This window comes from Brassica napus, chromosome A5, assembly GCF_020379485.1.
Source record: "Brassica napus cultivar Da-Ae chromosome A5, Da-Ae, whole genome shotgun sequence".
NCBI lineage: Eukaryota > Viridiplantae > Streptophyta > Magnoliopsida > Brassicales > Brassicaceae > Brassica > Brassica napus.
Window position 1 is genome coordinate 17,633,547 of NC_063438.1, and position 20,166 is coordinate 17,653,712.

At 36.3% G+C, this 20,166-nt stretch overlaps 3 protein-coding genes across 6 annotated transcripts; 2 read left to right on the top strand and 1 right to left on the bottom strand.

Moving 5' to 3' along the window:
• Window positions 1-1,362: 1,362 nt before the first annotated feature.
• Window positions 1,363-1,857, top strand: LOC125608630. Its single transcript, XM_048779062.1, has one exon. The coding sequence runs from the start codon at window positions 1,363-1,365 to the stop codon at window positions 1,855-1,857; it is 495 nt and encodes a 164-aa protein (XP_048635019.1).
• A 4,523-nt stretch (window positions 1,858-6,380) lies between these two features.
• LOC106451896 (regulator of nonsense transcripts UPF3) lies at window positions 6,381-9,423 on the bottom strand. 3 transcript variants are annotated; one of them, XM_022719552.2, is made up of 12 exons: window positions 9,143-9,423; window positions 8,964-9,070; window positions 8,691-8,885; window positions 8,532-8,611; window positions 8,241-8,454; window positions 8,043-8,140; window positions 7,712-7,943; window positions 7,483-7,644; window positions 7,326-7,412; window positions 7,098-7,225; window positions 6,963-7,020; window positions 6,381-6,849 (listed from the first exon to the last, which is right to left on the bottom strand). In XM_022719552.2, the coding sequence occupies exons 1-11, from the start codon at window positions 9,280-9,282 to the stop codon at window positions 6,982-6,984; spliced, it is 1,482 nt and encodes a 493-aa protein (XP_022575273.2). In that variant the 5' UTR covers window positions 9,283-9,423; the 3' UTR covers window positions 6,381-6,849; window positions 6,963-6,981. The 3 variants fall into 3 exon arrangements, with proteins under 3 accessions (XP_022575273.2, XP_013749329.2, XP_013749330.2); XM_013893875.3 differs by having other exon boundaries at window positions 8,241-8,448; window positions 9,143-9,421; XM_013893876.3 differs by having other exon boundaries at window positions 7,483-7,629; window positions 8,241-8,448; window positions 9,143-9,417.
• A 3,402-nt stretch (window positions 9,424-12,825) lies between these two features.
• LOC106453917 (immune-associated nucleotide-binding protein 9-like) lies at window positions 12,826-20,166 on the top strand. Of its 2 annotated transcripts, none has more exons than XM_048779572.1 (6): window positions 12,826-12,922; window positions 13,031-13,288; window positions 13,363-13,640; window positions 13,728-13,892; window positions 19,311-19,445; window positions 19,816-20,166. In XM_048779572.1, the coding sequence occupies exons 2-6, from the start codon at window positions 13,042-13,044 to the stop codon at window positions 20,020-20,022; spliced, it is 1,032 nt and encodes a 343-aa protein (XP_048635529.1). In that variant the 5' UTR covers window positions 12,826-12,922; window positions 13,031-13,041; the 3' UTR covers window positions 20,023-20,166. The 2 variants fall into 2 exon arrangements, with proteins under 2 accessions (XP_048635529.1, XP_048635528.1); XM_048779571.1 differs by having other exon boundaries at window positions 12,830-12,891.

Here is a 20,166-nt window from a genome sequence, read left to right on the forward strand (position 1 = left end):
CCTTTGAGTTCTTCAAAGAGGCTTGGTCAGTGGTAGGAGAAGATTTTATAGTCGCTGAGCAATCATTCTTTCTTAAAGGTTTTCTACCTAAAAAGTGTTGATACCTAAGACGGAGGATGCTCAGGAAATAAAGGACTATAGACCAATCTTCTGTTGTAACGTCATGTACAAAGTCATCTCAAAAATTCTTGCCAACGGAATTAAAGGTTTGCTTCCCAAGTTCATCACCCCAAATCAGTCTGCTTTCATTAAAGAGAGGCTATTGATGGAGAATCTTCTTCTAGCAACTGAGCTAGTCAAGAACTACCACAAGGATGATCTCTCAGCTAGATGTGCCATCCAGATTAAAATCTATAAGGCATTTGATTGAGTTCAGTGGCCTTTCCTCTTAAGAGTGTTAGAAGCTTTAGGACTCCCACATCAGTTTGTTCATTGGATTTGGTTGTGTATAACCACTGCCTCTTTCTCTGTACAAGTCAACAGTGAACTTGTAGGCTACTTCCAGAGTGAGCGGGGATTAAGACAAGGTTGTGATTTATCTCCCTATTTGTTTGTGATCTGCATGAATGTCCTTTCGAAAATGATTGACGAAACTGCGGTTCAGAGGAAAATAGGATATCATCTGAGATGTCAAATCATTCCAATAACGCATCCCTGCTTTGCTGATAATATAATGGTCTTTGTGGACGGACAACAAAGATATAGAGAAGGAGTTCTGAGTGTTTTTAAGGAGTTTGCTAAGATCTCAGGTCTCAGGATAAGCTTAGAGAAGTCGACATTGTATATGGAAGGAATATCACAAGAAGCACAAAACTCTATCCTCACGGATTTCCCATTTTCAGCTGGACAGCTCCCAGTTCGGTATCTCGGCTTACCAGTCCTAACCAAGAGAATGACAGTGAACAATTATCTGCCACTTATGGAGAAGATTCAGACATGAATGTGTAATTGGAATGGACGCTTCCTTTCGCAGGCAGGCAGGCAGGCTACAACTCATTAACTCGGTGATTATGAGTATTACAAATTTTTGGGTGTCTGCTTTCAGGTTACCAAAAGCATGTTTAAAGGAGATTAAAATTTGTAGACCGAAAGTATCATGGACATAAATTTGTAGACCGAAAGCTGAAGGCGTGTTACATATTCGATCATTGGTAGAAGCAAACAATGTCTCATGTCTGAAGCTAATTTGGAGATTGCTCTCAGCAAACCAATCACTTTGGGTATAATGGATCAATATATATCTCATAAGGAAAGGGTCGTTCTGGCCTGTAAGTGAAACAACAAGCGCTGGTTCTTGGATGTGAGCTAAATTACTGAAACGAAAAAGATTGGCAAGACGTTTTCATCGAGTTGAAGTTTGCAATGGAGAATACATCTTTTTGGCATGACACTTGGTCTTCATTGGGTTGTCTCTCAGATATTCTAGAAGAGCGAGGAGTAATTGATCTTGGTCTTCATACTCACGCTACAGTTCAAGAAGCTATGATGTCCTACAGAAGAAGAAGGCACAAAACAATAATTCTTAATATAATTGAGGATGAAATTGACGAGAGGAAAGCAAATGCGGATAATGCAGAGGATGTTAGCCTGTGGAAAGGTATTGGAGGAATGTACAAGAAGAGGTTTTCAACAAAAACCACTTGGATGCTACTCAGAGATCAACAACCACTCTGTCAATGGAGCAAAGGAGTGTGGCTTCGTCATTCTACACCTAAGTTTGCTTTCATGACTTGGTGTACTCTGAAAAATCAACTTGCAACAGGAGACTGCATGCTTAAATGGGGAGGAAATGTTGATGGGAGTTGTTCTCTCTGTCAAGATCCTATTGAAACACGAGACCATCTTTTTTTCAAGTGACCCTTCTCAGCTGAGGTGTGGAAGAAACTTCTAAGACCAATTTTAGGAGATCGAATACAAAAATGATTAGCCTGATATTATTGAGTTGATATCTGAAATAGATGGAGATATGCTGATTTGCTTTATTATTAAATATCTCTTTCAAGCAACTGTCCACAGCATATGTAGAAAAATAAATAAAAGGAGGCATGGGGAAGCTCATTTTACACCAGTGCAGCTAGTTAAATTCATTGATAAAGGAATCAGAAACCATTTTAACTCTATTATGATGATGAGAGACATGAGATATGAAGGTGGCTTAAGATTAGGGCTGGGCGCAAGGCGAGTACTCGCTATTTTGCGTGTACTTGCGACTTCACTTGCCTTGTACGAGTAATACAATTTTCGACTTGTACTTGTTAAAAACGAGTACTTGCTATTTCGAGTACTTGATTAAAATGAATTACTTGCAAGTTACTTGCCCCGCTTTATTACTTACTATTTACGAGTACTTGTGAACAATTACGAGCATTTGTGAACTATTTACGAATTTTTCTAAGTATTTAAGAACTAATTACTAAATAATAATCTATTAGAAATAGACATGTGAATTACTTAAATGAATAATTGTTCAAAATATGTGAATATTTCGATACATAAACATTGTTTAATTTTTATGATGACAAAAATGTATTCTATATAAACAAGTAACATGTAATAGTAACAAGTCGTGTAGTTAAAATTTTAAAACTTGTTACTATATAATATTTGATTAGATGACAACAAATATTTAAAAATCAAGACAAATACGAAACAAGTAATAAGTATAAGAAGAGTAATGAATATTTGTGTCCAATTCTAAATGCAAGTAAAAGAAAAAACAAATATGAACAACTATTTAATAGATCATGTAACAAATAACAAATAATTGGACAAGTAACGGGGCATAACGAGTCAAGTACTAAAAATAATAATGATACTTGATTTGGTCTTGCAAGTAATGAAAATTGTCGACTTGTTATTTGCTTTTACAACACCGAGTACTTGAGCGGGTACGAGTCAAGTAACAGATTTAAGACTAGTAACAAGTAACGATGCCCAGTCCTACTTAAGATATTGGTTTGGCACAAGAATACAGTAAAAAAATAGCTAGGTTTTGATCGAAAGTATCATGGACATAAATTTGTAGACCGAAAGCTGAAGGCGTGTTACATATTCGATCATTGGTAGAAGCAAACAATGTCTCATGTCTGAAGCTAATTTGGAGATTGCTCTCAGCAAACCAATCACTTTGGGTATAATGGATCAAGATATATCTCATAAGGAAAGGGTTGTTCTGGCCTGTAAGTGAAACAACAAGCGCTGGTTCTTGGATATGAGCTAAATTACTGAAACGGAGAAGATTGGCAAGACGTTTTCATCGAGTTGAAGTTTGCAATGGAGAATACATCTTTTTGGCATGACACTTGGTCTTCATTGGGTTGTCTCTCAGATATTCTAGAAGAGCGAGGAGTAATTGATCTTGGTCTTCATACTCACGCTACAGTTCAAGAAGCTATGATGTCCTACAGAAGAAGAAGGCACAAAACAATAATTCTTAATATAATTGAGGATGAAATTGACGAGAGGAAAGCAAATGCGGATAATACAGTAAAAAAAATAGCTAGGTTTTGATTTTTTTTAATTTTTTAAACAAAAGTTACACTTGATGTAAAAAAAAAAATCAATAAATTTAACATTCATTAAAAAAAATAAAATATTTTTGGAATCACTAAATACTTCAACCCGCAGTACGGATGGTATGCTTGCTTACTAACACTAGCTACACATACCAGTGATTGATATCCCTTTCACTGCGCAGGAAAGTACTGAAGCCAACAATTGACAGCTTTATGGATATATTTGCTTCATCATAACCTTCAGAGTGTGAGTCATGGAAATTATAATTCTGTTTACTTTTGATTCTCTTTTTGCAACCAAAGTACTCTGCTTTTGACTGATGTAATTTGTAAATTTTGGTTAAATGTAATTTGCGACGTCACTATGAAATCCCCTATATATTAAAAGAGAAACATTTGAAAACTTGTAACCTCAATTTTGTATTAATTAAAAAAGACCCCATGCTTAGGTGTCACTCAATTAGGTAGTCAATTACATTCAATTGAAAAACAAGTAGGTCCATATTCGAATTGTATATGTTGCTAGATACATTCGTTGGTCAAACTATATGATATGATGATATGATATGATATGGTATTTACGATAGAAGCATTTATGATTGTTCTGCTAGATATAATTATCATTTAATTTTCTTTCCTTAAATAAAACCTACAGAATTACCATAAATGATTAATATATATATGACAATTAATGATTCTAATCATAAAGATTTGATAACAATTTATATCTCCTCCATCACTTTTTTTTTAATTTTTATATTATAAAAATAAATTAAACAATTAAATTAGCTATAAAATTAACTTTAGATTTTTTCGTATATGTTATATTTTGAATTTTAAAAACTACAATAAATGACTAAATCTATTAAAATTACTATGTTAAAAATTAATGATCAATGCTTTAACATTTTTATTATAAAAAGATACACATTATTTTAAAACCATATGAGTAAAAGGTATCATTTAATAATAGAACAAATATATATATATATATATATATATATATATATATATATATATATATATATATATATATATATATATATTAAACTATATACCATATAAGATTACATAAATATTTTACTTTCAAAACTTTCAATGAATTTTCAAGATAAAACTCACATGTAAGGTTCCAAAAAAATATGAATTTAAAATCTAATTCTACTATAGGATATTAAGACATGATAAAAAACAATTCAAAACCAACTAATATGGGCTGTTCAATATGCTAAAACCGAAGAGTATCGAACCGAACAGAAATAGATAATATGGTTTTGTTTTGGTATATATCATACAAACCGAATGGATGTGATTTTATAAAAACCGTAGGATTTGGATATGGTTTGATTTATAACCGATTAAACTGAAACATGTAAATATGTATATATTTATAACGACGCATGAATATCTATTTGTTATATGAGTTGAACTATAATTATAACTAGATTTTGATCCGCGCTTTCAAAGCGCGGGTTTATTTTTTTTTTTTCAATTGACAAATATTTAGTAAATGTCATATTTTCATATATTTGTGTTTTATTTTATAAAAGACTTAAACTTTTTATCTTTATTTATCGTATTTCATTTTAAATGACTATTTATGTTTAAAAAATAAACTTTATTTCTTTAATGAATTAAGTTGGTATAACTCTGATAAATTAATTTTATTATGTGGTTAATATTTTAATAAAAAAAATTATATACTTTTAATAAAGATTTATTATACTTTTCAATGAAAAAAATCAATTTTTTTTATGAATACTTAATTTATATTAAGAAAATAAAAATAATAATAAATAAGAATAGTTGAAAAAAGATTATTTGAACTTGGACTCAATGGCCCAAAGAAAAAAATGTGATATTAAAATCTGATTTATTAATCGGCCCAAATGGCCCAAAAGAGATATGATGTTGGTTGGATCCGAAAAAAATTATCCAATATAGATGTTTTATTAATATTACTTGATTGCCCTTAATGAAACATGCAATATTAGTAAAGAAAAGAGTAGGCTAAGGTAAAAAGGACAATAAGATCCTGCTTTAATAGTATAGATTTGTAAATCACTTGATCTATAATTACGTAACAATTTACTGCAACTAGGCTTATTATTTTCTTAGTCTTTCTTTTTTGATCTTTTTGCTTTATTTTAACAGTAACTAAATTCAAGTAAAGATTATAAATTTGATGGACAACAATTAGTTGAAATTATTTACAACTTTTTTTTATCTTTAAACAAACAGAGTTGTGTTCAATTGAAACATATTAATTTGATGAACACTAAATATGGAAGAATAAAAAAAATTTCTTTCATGCTTCTGTTTTGTTTTTTTTTATTTTTATTTTCAAAATTTAGAGCTTTGATATTAATTCTAGATTTGATTATTTTATTAGATGATAGAAGCATTATTTTTTTGCTTTTATTCTTTTATTTAAATATATAATATTTTTTTAACAAATGAATTTTTGATAACATAACTCTAAAATTCGTATAATATATAACATGAACTTAAACTAAGTAATTATATTTTTCGGTATAAAACCGAATAAACTGAAGACCGACGTATATAAACCAAATCGAACCGAATTAAATATGGATTTAAAATAGTAGTTATATTTTACTAACCGAAATACCAAAAAAACTGAACCGAACCGCCACCAACCCGATATCCGGATTAAACACCCCTAATCCAAATGAAACCAAACTTTTGTTTCATTCTCGAAAATATAATAAAAATAACAACTTCATCCCGCACAAGGCGCGGATCTTATCCTAGTACACATTATAATCGCATACGCGATTTCACAAAAAGAAAACACCATTTATGGAAAACATTTTTGGAGGCATAAATTATATAACAATCAGGTGAAACAAATCCACTTCCACTAGTAAAATAGCAAGAAATTTACTTTTCACAGTAATCAAACTAGTTAAGGTTAAATCTGCAAATCACGTTCAAGAACAGAAAATAAAACCCGATAAAGTGTTCCCTGCTCCATATACACTCGACTTTATTTCATTGTAATTCTCAATTCTCACCCACTTGCCTGTAACACAGCACAAGCAAAAAAGGGGATGCAGGTACCATGAACCGCTAAAAGCCTTCAAAGACAGTAGCAACAGTCTCTTTCTTATCTCAAAACCCATAAATCTTGAGCTGATCCCTACTGTGAGTCAGGCCTCTTTTATGTGCAATACTACGACTTACGACGCTGGACCAAAAGCCCTCAAAAACCCGAGTGTGTTGATATAGTGTTGTTACTCTCCATTTCGATTGAGATTTATAGATTCCCGTTAAGAACAAAATCCACTGGAATTGGCTGATTTATAAAAGCCTGAAAGGTCATAACAATCGTAACATTGTGTTGACAAGGCCATCTAATAGATCATGAAGAGAACAATAAATTGATGTTAAACGCTGAAAGTAATAGAGGGCAGCTTTACATACCATATGTTAAGTGAAGATATCAAGTACCCGACGATGATTTTTGGATCCACATTTGCTTCTGTAACACAGCGAAAACGAGTCTTTTAAACACGGACATAATAGTATATATCATAATAAGGTTTTGGTTCGGCTTGCCTCATGTGAATTGGGACCACCACCACCTCCACCTCCTCTCCGGGATGATTTACCCTCACCAGTCATCGCAAAACCCTCTTCTTTTCTGTTGCGAGCTCCAGCACGGCGACCAGAATGTCTTGTAGAACCTGAATAAAGTCGGAAGTTTTGGCAGAATTAACATCACTCTCTTCATTCATTTAATGAAAAAAGGCACATTATGCATTCTCCAACTTCAACTGAACTAACCGTTCTCAAGAGAGTGTCCACCGGAGGAGTTCACCACTTCTCCAGATCTTTGCAACAACATCCTCTCTTTAATTTCTCCATTGTTTGCTGTAAGTTGATATACAATATGGGTTAATATGTCATGGAGCACAACCAAAAAAAGTAAACCGAACAGAACCTGTTGAAGATGACAGTTGATCCTCGCTGATACTGGACCCATCAGAGCGACGAAGAGGAGTCCACACAACACGATCAGGCCTCTCCTTGTTTCTTGGACGCCTCTCTTGCTTCTCACTGTTGGTACCAGAAATCTGATTGTCTTTCCCTACATATTTACCATCTGTCTTTTAAAATATAAGCCTAAGTTAATAGTTAGACTAAAGTTCTAAACTCTAATCCTTTATAACCTGCTCGAGTGTTTGCTGGCCGAGGAGGACGCTTGGAGTTTTCTGCTTCCAAGGGTTCCACTCTTGACTCCGGCTGGACAAAAGATGAGGACTGACTAGGTCGCGGCTCATTTCTCAGAAGTATTCCCTTGATCAACCTCCCACCAACAACAATCTTCTGATCCTGTCTTGAAGTCAAGAAGCTTCCAGAAAGATTAGTTTCCATCTGCTGTTCTGGTTGTGTTGTAGAGTTCTGAAAAGCCGTTACATTGACAAATGAGAAGCTGCTGTCTACAACTATCAAAACACATGATAAAAAAGAAGACAACTTTCTGAAAGAGAAAAAGCTTACAAGAGGATTGTCTCGGTCTTTTTTCAGGAGCAAGATCTTTTTCTTCCCAGAATCCATAGTCAACGCAATCCCTGGGAGAGAGCTATCCATGACAGAGGCTGCAGTTGTGCAGATAAAAAGAAATAATTAGAAAGACAGTGGGACTTCGACGAGTAGGGAATATGCTAATTCGGAATAACTATATTTTTGATTGATTACCAGTTTCAGTTACTGGTATGTCCTTTCCACTTGGATTGTAATCTTGCTTGGAGCTGCCGGCGTCTGATGTAGCCTTCCGGGACACGCTTTTTGAATTGTCTTTTTCCACATACTTTTTCTTTTCAGAGTTTCGTTTTGAGGGCCTTGAAGCTGGCTTGTTTGAGGAGACTGCCCTGGCTCTTCTGCCACCTCTTCGAACATCTAAACCCTGTTGCTTCAACAGAAACCAGAGATCATCAACCTAGATACTCCAATTTAAAAACAGATACGTCTCAGGAAAGCTATGATTACCTGGGATCCAATCACAGTAGCACGTTTTTGACGTATGAATTCCATAAGAGGGGTAACAATTGGAGCCGGTTTTGAAGAACCTAAAGTAGAGATTTCTGTTAGTAAGTTCCATTCCTTCATTACAGAGTAACCAACTAACTTGGTCATAGAAAGACAAACCAGACAGCTCAGCTTCTCTTCTTTCCAACTGGATTTCAGCACTAGGGAGATTCTCAACAGGCAGAGCAATAAGCTTAAGAAACTCAAGATAATCAGGGTCTTTGGTAATAGAGCCTTCACGAGGATCTTTCTTGTCACATGGTTTGGGCACACGCTGTGAAGGAGCATATTCAACTATGGCCTTGAACTGAGCACCTAAACAAAAGAAGCATTTAATCACATATCCGAAGACATAGGCAGTCAGAGAAGAGAGATTAAAGAAAGGTGAAATACCCTTTTCATTAACAAACACATGGCCGTTGAAAAAAGCAGCAAAGTCGTAAACATCTTCAGGGGCCTTGAAACCAAAGTAGGCCCGTGAATACTTCTGAGCTTTATAGCTGAGGAATCACAGACAAAGATTATGTACCCAGAATCAAACATGTTTGTAGAATACTGAAATAAGAGCAAACCTGGACTTTCCAGGACGAAAGGAAACCCAATTGTAACGATCACGGAAACGAGGGTCGATCTGGGATAAGAGATCGGACTCAGAAAGAGAAGGAGGCAAGTGCCGAACAACCACCTTCCTCTTCGCTGACGGCTCCTTCATCAATTTCCTTCTCAAATCAAACACATCAGACGCAGTTAAGCAATCCAATCGCAACCAATTTTTGCCCTAATTTGTTTCCTCTTTCTCTAAAACACGGCTGATAATTAATTAAATAAATAAATAAACAAGAAAATATTTCACGGAAGAGAAACCGAACCGCATAGGTGAAATTGGGTGGGGGGGGGGGGGAGTTATGTGGACTTTTGAGTGTATATGGGCCAATATTTGAGCCTTCTATGTTTCGTAAATGATATTCAAGACAGTCATTAACTAGTTTGGGTCATACTGCTTGTCTTTGTGAAATCTAATAAGATTTGGCTATCTAAAATAGAATCCAAAAATATTAAAACCCTATCAAATGGATTGCAGATTTTATGTTCTATGGAAAATGGTTTAGTGGAAATTGAAATCCACGTTATGTTAGTCAATCTACTTCGTTAGCTAAATATTTCTGGAATACACATTCTATGTTTAACCTATCACTCTAAATTCTAAAAAATCAATCTACAAACGACTCAAAAGTCTAATATTAGTAAAAATAGATTTAAAACCGCTTGTCTTCTTCCTACACCTAGTAGAGTTTGTATTCTATAGATAATTCTGAACAAATATATGAAAATATGAGAAGTGCAGTTATGAAAATATTTGCATATATTTTCTATTTTGATATATGAAAACATCATTTTCTTAATAAAAAAATCTCGAGCAAGATAATATGAATAGTAAAGAGGCTTTGATCACATAAGGAGATACTCGGTCAGTTACTTGAGAAGCTTTTTTACAGTTATTTCATAAGTTGAAGAGACAACAATTGCAAAAACTAAAAAAACATATACATATACACAAGTAAAAAGAAAAAAAAAAGACTCTGCTTTAAATGCATATGAGTATGAACACTAATTATGCAGACAATTGCACAAAGACTAAAAAAGGAAACAAACAAGGAATCAAATTGTCAATAGGAACCAAACACAAGTATTACATTACATAACAAAAAAATATAGAGATACAGAACACGAAAGTGCGTTATGGTTTTTAGTGATCAACGACAAAACATGATCCTTCAGGAAAAAACTAAGAAACAACGATGAATCACGATTAAAGAATCAGGATCAAAACACTATCCACTAAACACAGTTGGCCGATCTCATTTTGCTAGTCACCTCCTCTGTAGTGAATTCGTTTACCATGTCTTGCTGTATTGATTCTTGGTTCTTTGTTGGTTGCTCTTCACTTGGAGGGTTTGGACTCGGATAAGAAGAAGCGGATGGAGGTCTTCACACCAATGGATAAAGTTCATAGTTGGCACAAGATAGGAAATTGAGTTAGCTTTCCAGTGCCGCCGGTTTGATGTCAATCAATCGTTTAGATAAAAAGTTACATGTATTTTACTAAAGAGTAGTTTATCTGACGCGCAAGAGGAAGCTGCCGAGTGACACCCAACCTGTTCGGAAACAGCCTCATGATTTAATAAAGTTTTAAGAATTGCAAGTTGGCTCAAAGATTCATGTATTTGCATAGGAGTCTCTGAACGTGTTTAACCTATATTTACTATTTACCAGCCGCTGTTTAGGCTAAGCTATGTTTTGAGATTGGAGAGAAGAGAAGAACTCAACTGAGAGACTTTTTGTCAAGTATTTCTATCTACTATATATATATATGCAGTTTATTCATTGATTGGTTGTCTTCCATGATTATGTCTGAGTAAACAACATGTTAGTTTAGGAATTTCCTTGAATTTGTGACGAACTGTTTATTGATAGATATACTAGGGTAATCTTATCATATTCTACACCAGGATTGTTTATTATAGCATGATCTAAAGTAGCTAACGGATATAAAGTAGCTAACTAGAACCTAGAATCATACGACAATTGAGAGACACGAGAGTATAATCGATTGACAGAACCTAATCATGTTGGACTAAATACTTATTCACAATTAGAATTAGTCTAGGTATTTAGTTTAACAATATCGAATTGGACCTAACGTTTACTTGATTCATTGAATTCACAATGAGAGTTGGTATTTGATTAGAGTTAAACGTCTGATAGTCTTTTGCAGCGAGAGTTGGAAAACTTACTAGTTGCATTCGAGTTATGGAGTCAAACCTAATTAAACATGTGTCACCTATTGATTTTGGTTTTGAATTCATTGTCTGATAATTCTTGGATCTAGTGTTTTGCTCCTAATAACTTACAACTGTTTAGATTTATCGATTTGTTTATTGTTTTAATATTTCTGACCTATCATAACTGAAACTAATAGTTTATTGTGTGATCTTCGTCCATGTGGATATGATTATTTGGTACCACGATGAACTTTTTATTTGAGAAAGTTTCTTAAGATTAATTTTATCAAATTTTATTTGATGGGGATCCAAGATGATTGAGAAAATTTGCGTAGAAATAGTTTTATACGATAATTCTTAGGAAAAAATGAGTCGTCACTACAAAAAAAAATATAAGGCGATTTCATATTAGACATGATGAAGAAAATCACATCGTACAATATGTAATTAGTCAACTAGATAATTTGCATGTCATGCGTTAAACCACATATTTATATATCTGGAGAAGATTGATTGTCTAGTTTTATTTAGAGTCTGTTTGGGGTTAGGGATGCCAAAACTGTGGGATTAAATAGCCTATAAAGCATATTTTTAGTATTTTTACCAATCATACTTTTTCTAAATTTAATGGTTCTAAAGTTCTTAAAGCCATTTTCTATTTCTCTCTATTTTTTCAGTGATATGCCTACAACCTCACTTACATGACTTTAGAAACAAAAATAGTTTTTTTTTCATTTATTATTATAAAGTAATTTTTTTTCTACCACACAATAACTAGAATATTTATTCTATTTTATATTAAATTTATCATAATTTTTGTCTGATAATTTAATCATTTTTATTTTTTTGTTGTTATTTTGAGATCCATATTATACTTTCATTTTCATATATGTTTTTCTTTATTATTTTTCATAACTATATTTTATTATGAAAACCTAAAATTTTTATTTACTGTTTTTTATAAATTTTAGTATTATTATTATTTTTATTAATATTTAATATAATATTAACAATGTTAAGAGCCAAAATTTCTACGGCCAACACTCTAAAGAGACAGTCTAAAACGAAAGTCTTTACTAATAGAATCCTTAGTTTTTTTTATTATACAAAAGTACATTAAAAAGTTTTTATTTATATCATCCCACACACACAAACAAAAAATTGTTATTTTATTAAATCATATTTCAAAGTTGAAAATATTATCCAAAAAAATTTCAAAATGCATATTTTTTTAATCTTTAAGATATTTATCTGATAGGTGTTAAAAAAAAAGAGAGATATTTATCTGATAAAATAAGATTTTTTTTAATATTTATTTGCTAGATACGTAACGTTCCAATAGAGTTGAATAAGGGTTTACTGAGTCCATATAAAGATATCTGCTTTTGTGGCTTTTGTTTGTGTGATCTAAAATATCTATCGTCGCTTCATCTCTCTCCTAATTCTAAGCAAGTAACCTTTCTACTTTCTATCGTCGTCTGATCTGTTGATTCTGTAGTTCTGTTCCGCTTTGATGTTTAATTCCTCTTTGCAAGCAAGTAATATTCTATTGGAAACTTGAGAGTTTGGGTTTGTAAAGTTCTTGCGATCGTCATTGTTACTTTAATTTTCTAATTACTCTGTCAAAGGTCAGAACCCTTTAAGCGATCAACGAATATTTCATATTGTTTTCTACAGAAATAACGTATATGAGTTTGTACAAGATGGGTGGAGACATGATGGAAGATGATTGGGAGTTTGCTTCATCCTCAAACCCTAACCGAACCCTAGTTCTTGTCGGCCGTACTGGAAACGGAAAGAGCGCAACAGGTAACAGCATCCTTGGCAAGAAAGCGTTCAAGTCAAAAGCAAGCTCTAGAGGAGTGACTAGCACATCAGAGTTGCGGAGAGTTGTTCAAGAAGATGGACAGATCATCAACGTCATTGATACTCCTGGTAAGACCTCTCTTTTTTTTTTTCATTGAAAAGTCACGAAAAGGTTCTCACTTGGTCAATATCTTTTTTTGCAGGTCTGTTTGATTTGTCAACGGCAGCTGAGTTTATAGGGAAAGAGATTGTGAGATGCATAACTCTTGCTGAAGGTGGAATCCATGCTGTTCTGTTGGTGTTCACCGTGAGGGGTCGACCTACTGATGAGGAGCAGTCTGTTCTCTATCACTTGCAGACACTCTTCGGGAGTAAGATCTCTGACTATATGATCATTGTCTTTACCGGTGGGGATGATTTGGAAGACAATGATGAGACCTTGGAGGACTACTTGGGTCAGGAGTGCCCTGAGTTTCTGAAAGTCAGTAATATCTTATACACAAGTTAGTTTTTTTTTCTTTTTGTTCCAGCTTTGCTTATGCATGCTTTTTTTTTTTGAATTGTGTAGGAGATTCTTGAGCTATGTGACAATAGAATGGTACTGTTTGATAACAAGACTACCAATAAGCGCAAGAAGGCAGAGCAAGTTCAGAAGCTTCTCTCACTTGTTGATGCAGTTGCTAGAAAGAACAATGGAAAACCGTTTACAGATGAGTTGTTCCATGAGCTACAGGTGAATGTTGCTTCGGTTTATTTCGTTTGATCTGTGTTTTGAGGCAGAGAATGATTATTATTGATTGATTGTTGATAAGCCATGGAGGGTCTACTACCGTAAGAAGAAGGAAGCAATGAGAAGAGAGGAAGAGAATAAAGAAGTGGCAAGCGCTGACGTGGATTAAGGGTTGTTACGAGTCAGTTACAATCAGAATGAGTCGTTACATCATTAGGGAGTATAAATAGAAGGTTGTAGAGAGAGTTAGTTAGCTTTTGAGTATTGTGTAAAGATCTATAGACTAGAGGTCTTGATCTCAGGCTCTCGACGTGTGAGACGTTTTGAGAAGGTCTTTGTACTTGGCTTGTAATTCTAAAGTGTAGAATACAAGAGAGGGAGGTTGGGCGGAACAAATTACATACAATCTCTTATCATTTGGTGCGGTGAGCATTCGATCCACGCGAACGAGACGACGATGACGAGATCGGCGACTCTAGAAGAATCGGTGCAGCGGATCGGCGCGTTGGACAACAACGTCGATGAATTACGACGGAGATTCGATAGTCTCGACGAGCGTTTCAACAGATTTGTCGCAACAACGGAGGTGAACAATCAGTCGAAGGAGACGAAGATGGACGAGCGATTCTCCAGTCTCGAATCGACTCTGACAGCGTTTATTGCGACGATTCAACAATCCAATCCCAGATCTTCACAGCCGGAGTCGAGTGGAGCTCATCAAACTCAGGAAGATTCGCGAAACTTGAATCAGGTATCTCCTAGACATTTCGAACAATACCGGAAGGAATCTGAGTTAGGTTATCGGCAAGTAGAAAACAGATTTGAGAATCGGAAGGGATTGTATAAGAAAGTAGAGATGCCTATCTTCTCTGGTATCAATCCGTTTGGTTGGATTGCACAAGCAGAGCGGTATTTTCGAGTGATGCAGTCAACGCCGGAGTATCAGTTGGAATTAGCCTCTTTAAGTTTGGAGGAAGATGCGCTTTGTTGGTTTAACTACGAGATTGAGTATGGAGATTTCACTGATTGGATTGATTTCAAGAGAAGGTTATTAGCGAGATTTGCTGAGTCTTTCGAGAGAACACCAGGGAAGAGGCTGTTCAGTATACAACAAACAGGCACGATAGCAGAGTATGTGCGAGAATTTCAAGAGCTGGCGTCGCAGGTCAAGTTAGCTGAAGCACACAAGATTGACATTTTTTTCAATGGTCTGAAGAGAGAAATGAAGGAGGTTATTATGATGAAAGAGCCTCGCACATTATCTGATCACATTCAAGCAGTGATCAAGATGGAAGATAGTGAGTTCTGTCGCTTATTTTCATCTGCAAAGAGTCAGGAAAAACGTTTTACCAAGTCTACAACAAGTCCTTTCTTCAAACCGTTAGCTACCCCTACTAACCAAGCTTGGAACAACAAGCAAAAGCAACTGGATACAGGGGTGAAGCAAGCGCCTCAAGCTGCTGTACAGAAGGGTCAGAATCGAGTGAAACTTTCTGATGCTGAATTTGAACACAAGAAAAAGAATGGGCTTTGTTTTTCTTGCGATGAGAAGTGGACGCGAGCTCATAACAATGTTTGTAGAAATAAACATCTACAAATAATGGTGGTCGCGCAAGGGTGTGAAGTGGAGTTAATTGAGGAAGAATTTCATGACTCATCTGAAGAGCTGCAGAGTACTACAACAGAAGTGATGGAGATGTCATTGTATTCGTACATGGGATGGTCTTCTCCGACTACGACTAAGATTCAGGGCCGTATTGGAAAGGTTAACGTGGTGGTTTTAATTGATAGTGGAGCAACGCACAATTTCATATCGCCGGAAGTAGTGGGAAAGGCTCATTTACAGCAAGAGGATAGATCTGCCTTCAAAGTAATGGTTGGTACAGGAATTACGGTGAATGGGTGTGGGGTTTGCAAAGGAGTCACATTGCAACTTCAGTCAGTAGTGATCAGATCAGACTTCATTGTTTTGGATCCAGGGGGAGCAGATGTGGTTTTGGGTATCCAGTGGCTCCGTACTTTGGGGAAGTGTGAGGTTGACTGGGAAAATCAAGAGCTATCGTTTGTTACTTCAAAAGGCAGAGTTACCTTAGTTGGAGATCGAGCGTTACATTCGAAGACATCATCGTTAGAGTCTATATCAACTGGGTTCGAGTTACATGAGTTGGGTACTATAAATTCAGAAGTGGGGCCAGTAGCTGTCGACATGCCACAAGAGATTGTGTCAGTGCTTGAACAGTATTCATCAGTTTTTCAGGAACCAATTCAGCTACCACCTGAGAGAGGATTCGAACACAGTATACGTTTGATAGATGGGGCGGGAACAGTGGCAGTTCGTCCGTATCGTTACCCTCATGCACACATGACAGTGATCGAGCAAATGGTGAAACAGATGTTGGAATCGGGAGTGATCAGGCCAAGTAGAAGTCCGTATGCTAGTCCAATACTCCTAGTGAAGAAGAAAGATGGAGGATGGCGATTTTGCATTGACTACAGGGGGTTAAACAAGATCACAATTCCTGATAAGTTTCCTATTCCGGTTATTGATCAGCTGTTGGATGAGTTATATGGGGCATCAGTATTTTCAAAGTTGGATCTTCGTTCAGGATATCATCAGATACGTATGAGTGAGGCTGACATCGAGAAAACAGCTTTCAGAACGCACGAGGGGCATTACGAGTTTGTTGTGATGCCGTTTGGTCTCACCAATGCACCAGCAACATTTCAGTCATTGATGAATGCAGTTTTCAAACCGTTTCTCAGAAAGTTTGTGTTGGTATTTTTTGATGACATTCTGGTGTATAGTAAGTCCGTAGAAGAGCATCGTGAACATCTGAAGATCGTGTTAGAAACCCTGAAGCGTCATTCGTTACTAGCAAACCGCAAAAAGTGTGCTTTTGCCCAAGATCATGTTGACTACTTGGGGCATATTATCTCTAAAGATGGTGTTGCCACTGACCCAGCAAAGACAGAAGCAATGCAAGCGTGGCCATCTCCGAGAACAATAAAGAGTTTGAGAGGGTTTCTTGGATTGACGGGGTACTACAGAAAATATGTGAAGAGCTACGGGGTTATTGCAAGGCCGTTGACGGAATTATTGAAAAAAGACGGGTTTGATTGGTCGGGACGAACGCAGGGAGCGTTTGATCAACTCAAGAGAGCGATGACAACAGCTCCTGTGCTTGCTTTGCCGAATTTCAAAGAGTTATTTGTGGTCGAAGCGGATGCTTCAGGATTTGGTTTGGGAGCAGTCCTTATGCAGAACCACAAACCAATTTGCTATTTCAGTAAAGCTCTGACAGACAGGGAGCAGCTAAAACCCATTTACGAAAGAGAATTGATGGCTATTGTGTTGGCAGTGCAACGATGGAAACATTATCTGATGGGAAGGCGGTTTGTGGTCTACACTGATCAAAAGAGCTTGAAATTTTTGCTAGAGCAGAGAGACATTTCTATGGATTATCAGAAATGGCTCACTAAACTTTTGGGTTTTGATTTTGAGATCATTTACAAGGCGGGTATCGAAAATAAAGCAGCAGATGGACTCTCTCGCATGGCGCAAGATACGAAGTTTGATAATGAGAGTCTGTTATGCGCATTGACAGTTTCCTCTAGTCTGCAAATGCAAGATTTGTTGGAAGAAGTTGATTCTGACCCGGGTATACAACAAGATATTCAAGACATTGTTCAGGGAAAGAATCAGAAGAAGCATTATTCGATCATCAAAGGTAGACTGTTTTACAAAGGAAGATTGGTTATCCCTAAGACATCAAAGTATATTGTGATTATACTCCAGGAATATCATGACGGAGTATTTGGCGGGCATTCTGGTGTGTTGAAAACAATCAAGCGCATTCAACGGTTGTTTCATTGGTCTAAGTTAAAAGACGATGTTCAACACTATGTGTCGGAGTGCACTATATGCCAGACCCACAAATACTCAACACTGAATCCTGGTGGTCTGTTACAACCAATACCACTTCCCACGATGATCTGGTCTGAAGTTTCCATGGACTTCATTGACGGATTACCGAAAGCAGAGGGTTTTTCCGTGATCATGGTGGTAGTGGATCGACTGAGTAAATACGCACATTTCATTCCCTTGAAACACCCTTACACTGCAACATCAGTAGCAGAGAAGTTCATAAGAGAGATTGTAAGGCTACATGGGTATCCAGTTTCGATTATTTCGGATCGTGACCGCGTGTTTCTCAGTAAGTTTTGGAAAGAATGTTTTCGTTTGGCAGGCACAGCTTTGAAGTTTAGCACAGCCTATCACCCTCAAAGTGATGGTCAGACTGAAGTGGTGAATCGATGTCTTGAAGCGTATCTGCGTTGTTTTACATCTGCGAATCCCAAGCAATGGAGCAAGTATTTGTCGTGGTGTGAGTATTGGTATAATACATCCTATCACACTTCTACACATACATCTCCTTTCAAACTGGTTTATGGTCGAGAACCACCATCCTTGCTGCAGTATGAAGAAGGTTCTACTCTGAATTTCGAGTTGGAGGTTATGTTAAAGGAACGTGATGAGATGTTGAGACAGGCGAAAGAATTTTTGGTAAAGGCTCAGGCTGCGATGAAGGATAGTGCGGATAAACATAGACGTGATCTGCAATTCTCAGTGGGGTCTTCGGTTTTCTTGAAACTCAGGCCTTACCGTCAGAAAACATTATCAAAAACGTTTTGTCGCAAGCTCGCCGCGAAGTATTATGGACCGTTTACAGTTTTGGAAAGAATTGGGCCGGTCGCTTATCGATTGCAACTACCTGATGACTGTAAGATACATCCGGTTTTTCATGTGTCGCAGTTGAAGCCGGTGTTGGGGAAGAACCATATTGTTACTGAGTTACCTTCCACGTTTAATGAGAGTGCAGAGTTTGTTTTACAGCCTGAGGCGTTGGCTAGTTATCGTTATGATGACGAGGGGTTTTTGGAGGTTTCAGTACAGTGGAAAGGGTTGCCTGTACATGAGATATCTTGGATGAGGGTGAAAGATTTGAAGCGTGATTTTCCTGAGTTTGAGCTTGAGGACAAGCTCGGTTTGATTGGGGGGGGGTAATGATAAGCCATGGAGGGTCTACTACCGTAAGAAGAAGGAAGCAATGAGAAGAGAGGAAGAGAATAAAGAAGTGGCAAGCGCTGACGTGGATTAAGGGTTGTTACGAGTCAGTTACAATCAGAATGAGTCGTTACATCATTAGGGAGTATAAATAGAAGGTTGTAGAGAGAGTTAGTTAGCTTTTGAGTATTGTGTAAAGATCTATAGACTAGAGGTCTTGATCTCAGGCTCTCGACGTGTGAGACGTTTTGAGAAGGTCTTTGTACTTGCCTTGTAATTCTAAAGTGTAGAATACAAGAGAGGGAGGTTGGGCGGAACAAATTACATACAATCTCTTATCAATTGTGTTCTCTCAGGAGGAGGCTATCAAGCTACGTGATCAGAAAAAGGAGGTTGAATCGCTCAAGGGTTATTCAAAGAGTGAGATATCTGAGTTCAAGAAGCAGATAGAGATATCCTATGACAGGCAGCTTAGCCGCATCACAGAGATGGTATATCTTTACTATATTGTTAACTAGCTTCTGTTCTTCCTAAAAGGTTCTTATGCTAGGGATAGAAAATTCAGAATGTGTACATATCAATATACTCTGTTTATCAGAGTTTCAACCACGCTACAAAGCACAAAGGCTTAAACTATTGTGTACATTGTACGAAACTGCAAGTATAAACTGTAGTTGCGTTTATCTGTTAGTGGTTTGGTTCAGTCAACTGAGAATATCCTTGTAGAAACGTGGAGATGAGATCAGTATGTAAAGAATCAGTTGATCGCATCATCACTACTCTTTGCGTCTGTCCTTGAGCTAAAAGCTATGTTTGTTACTTCATAATCAGCTTTATGTTTTGTTTGTTGTTGCTGTGCAGGTGGAGACAAAGCTGAAAGAAACGGCAAAGAGGCTGGAGAAGCAGCTAGGTGAAGAGCAAGCGGCAAGGCTTGAAGCTGAAGAGAGGGCAAATGAAGTTCAGAAACGGTCGAGCGATGAGATTAAGAAGCTGAGAGAGAATCTGGAGAGGGCGGAGAAAGAGACAAAGGAGCTCCAGAAAAAACTTGGAAAGTGCATCAATCTTTGATTGAGAAAGCTTCTTTCAAGTCTCTGATAAGGGCTTCATTTATTCAATATATTGTGGTTTTATTTATCATCAAAAGACAAAAAGGTGTTTTATAAGTCTAAATAATGACGGATGCACGTGAATATTATTTTTCTCTCTTCTGAA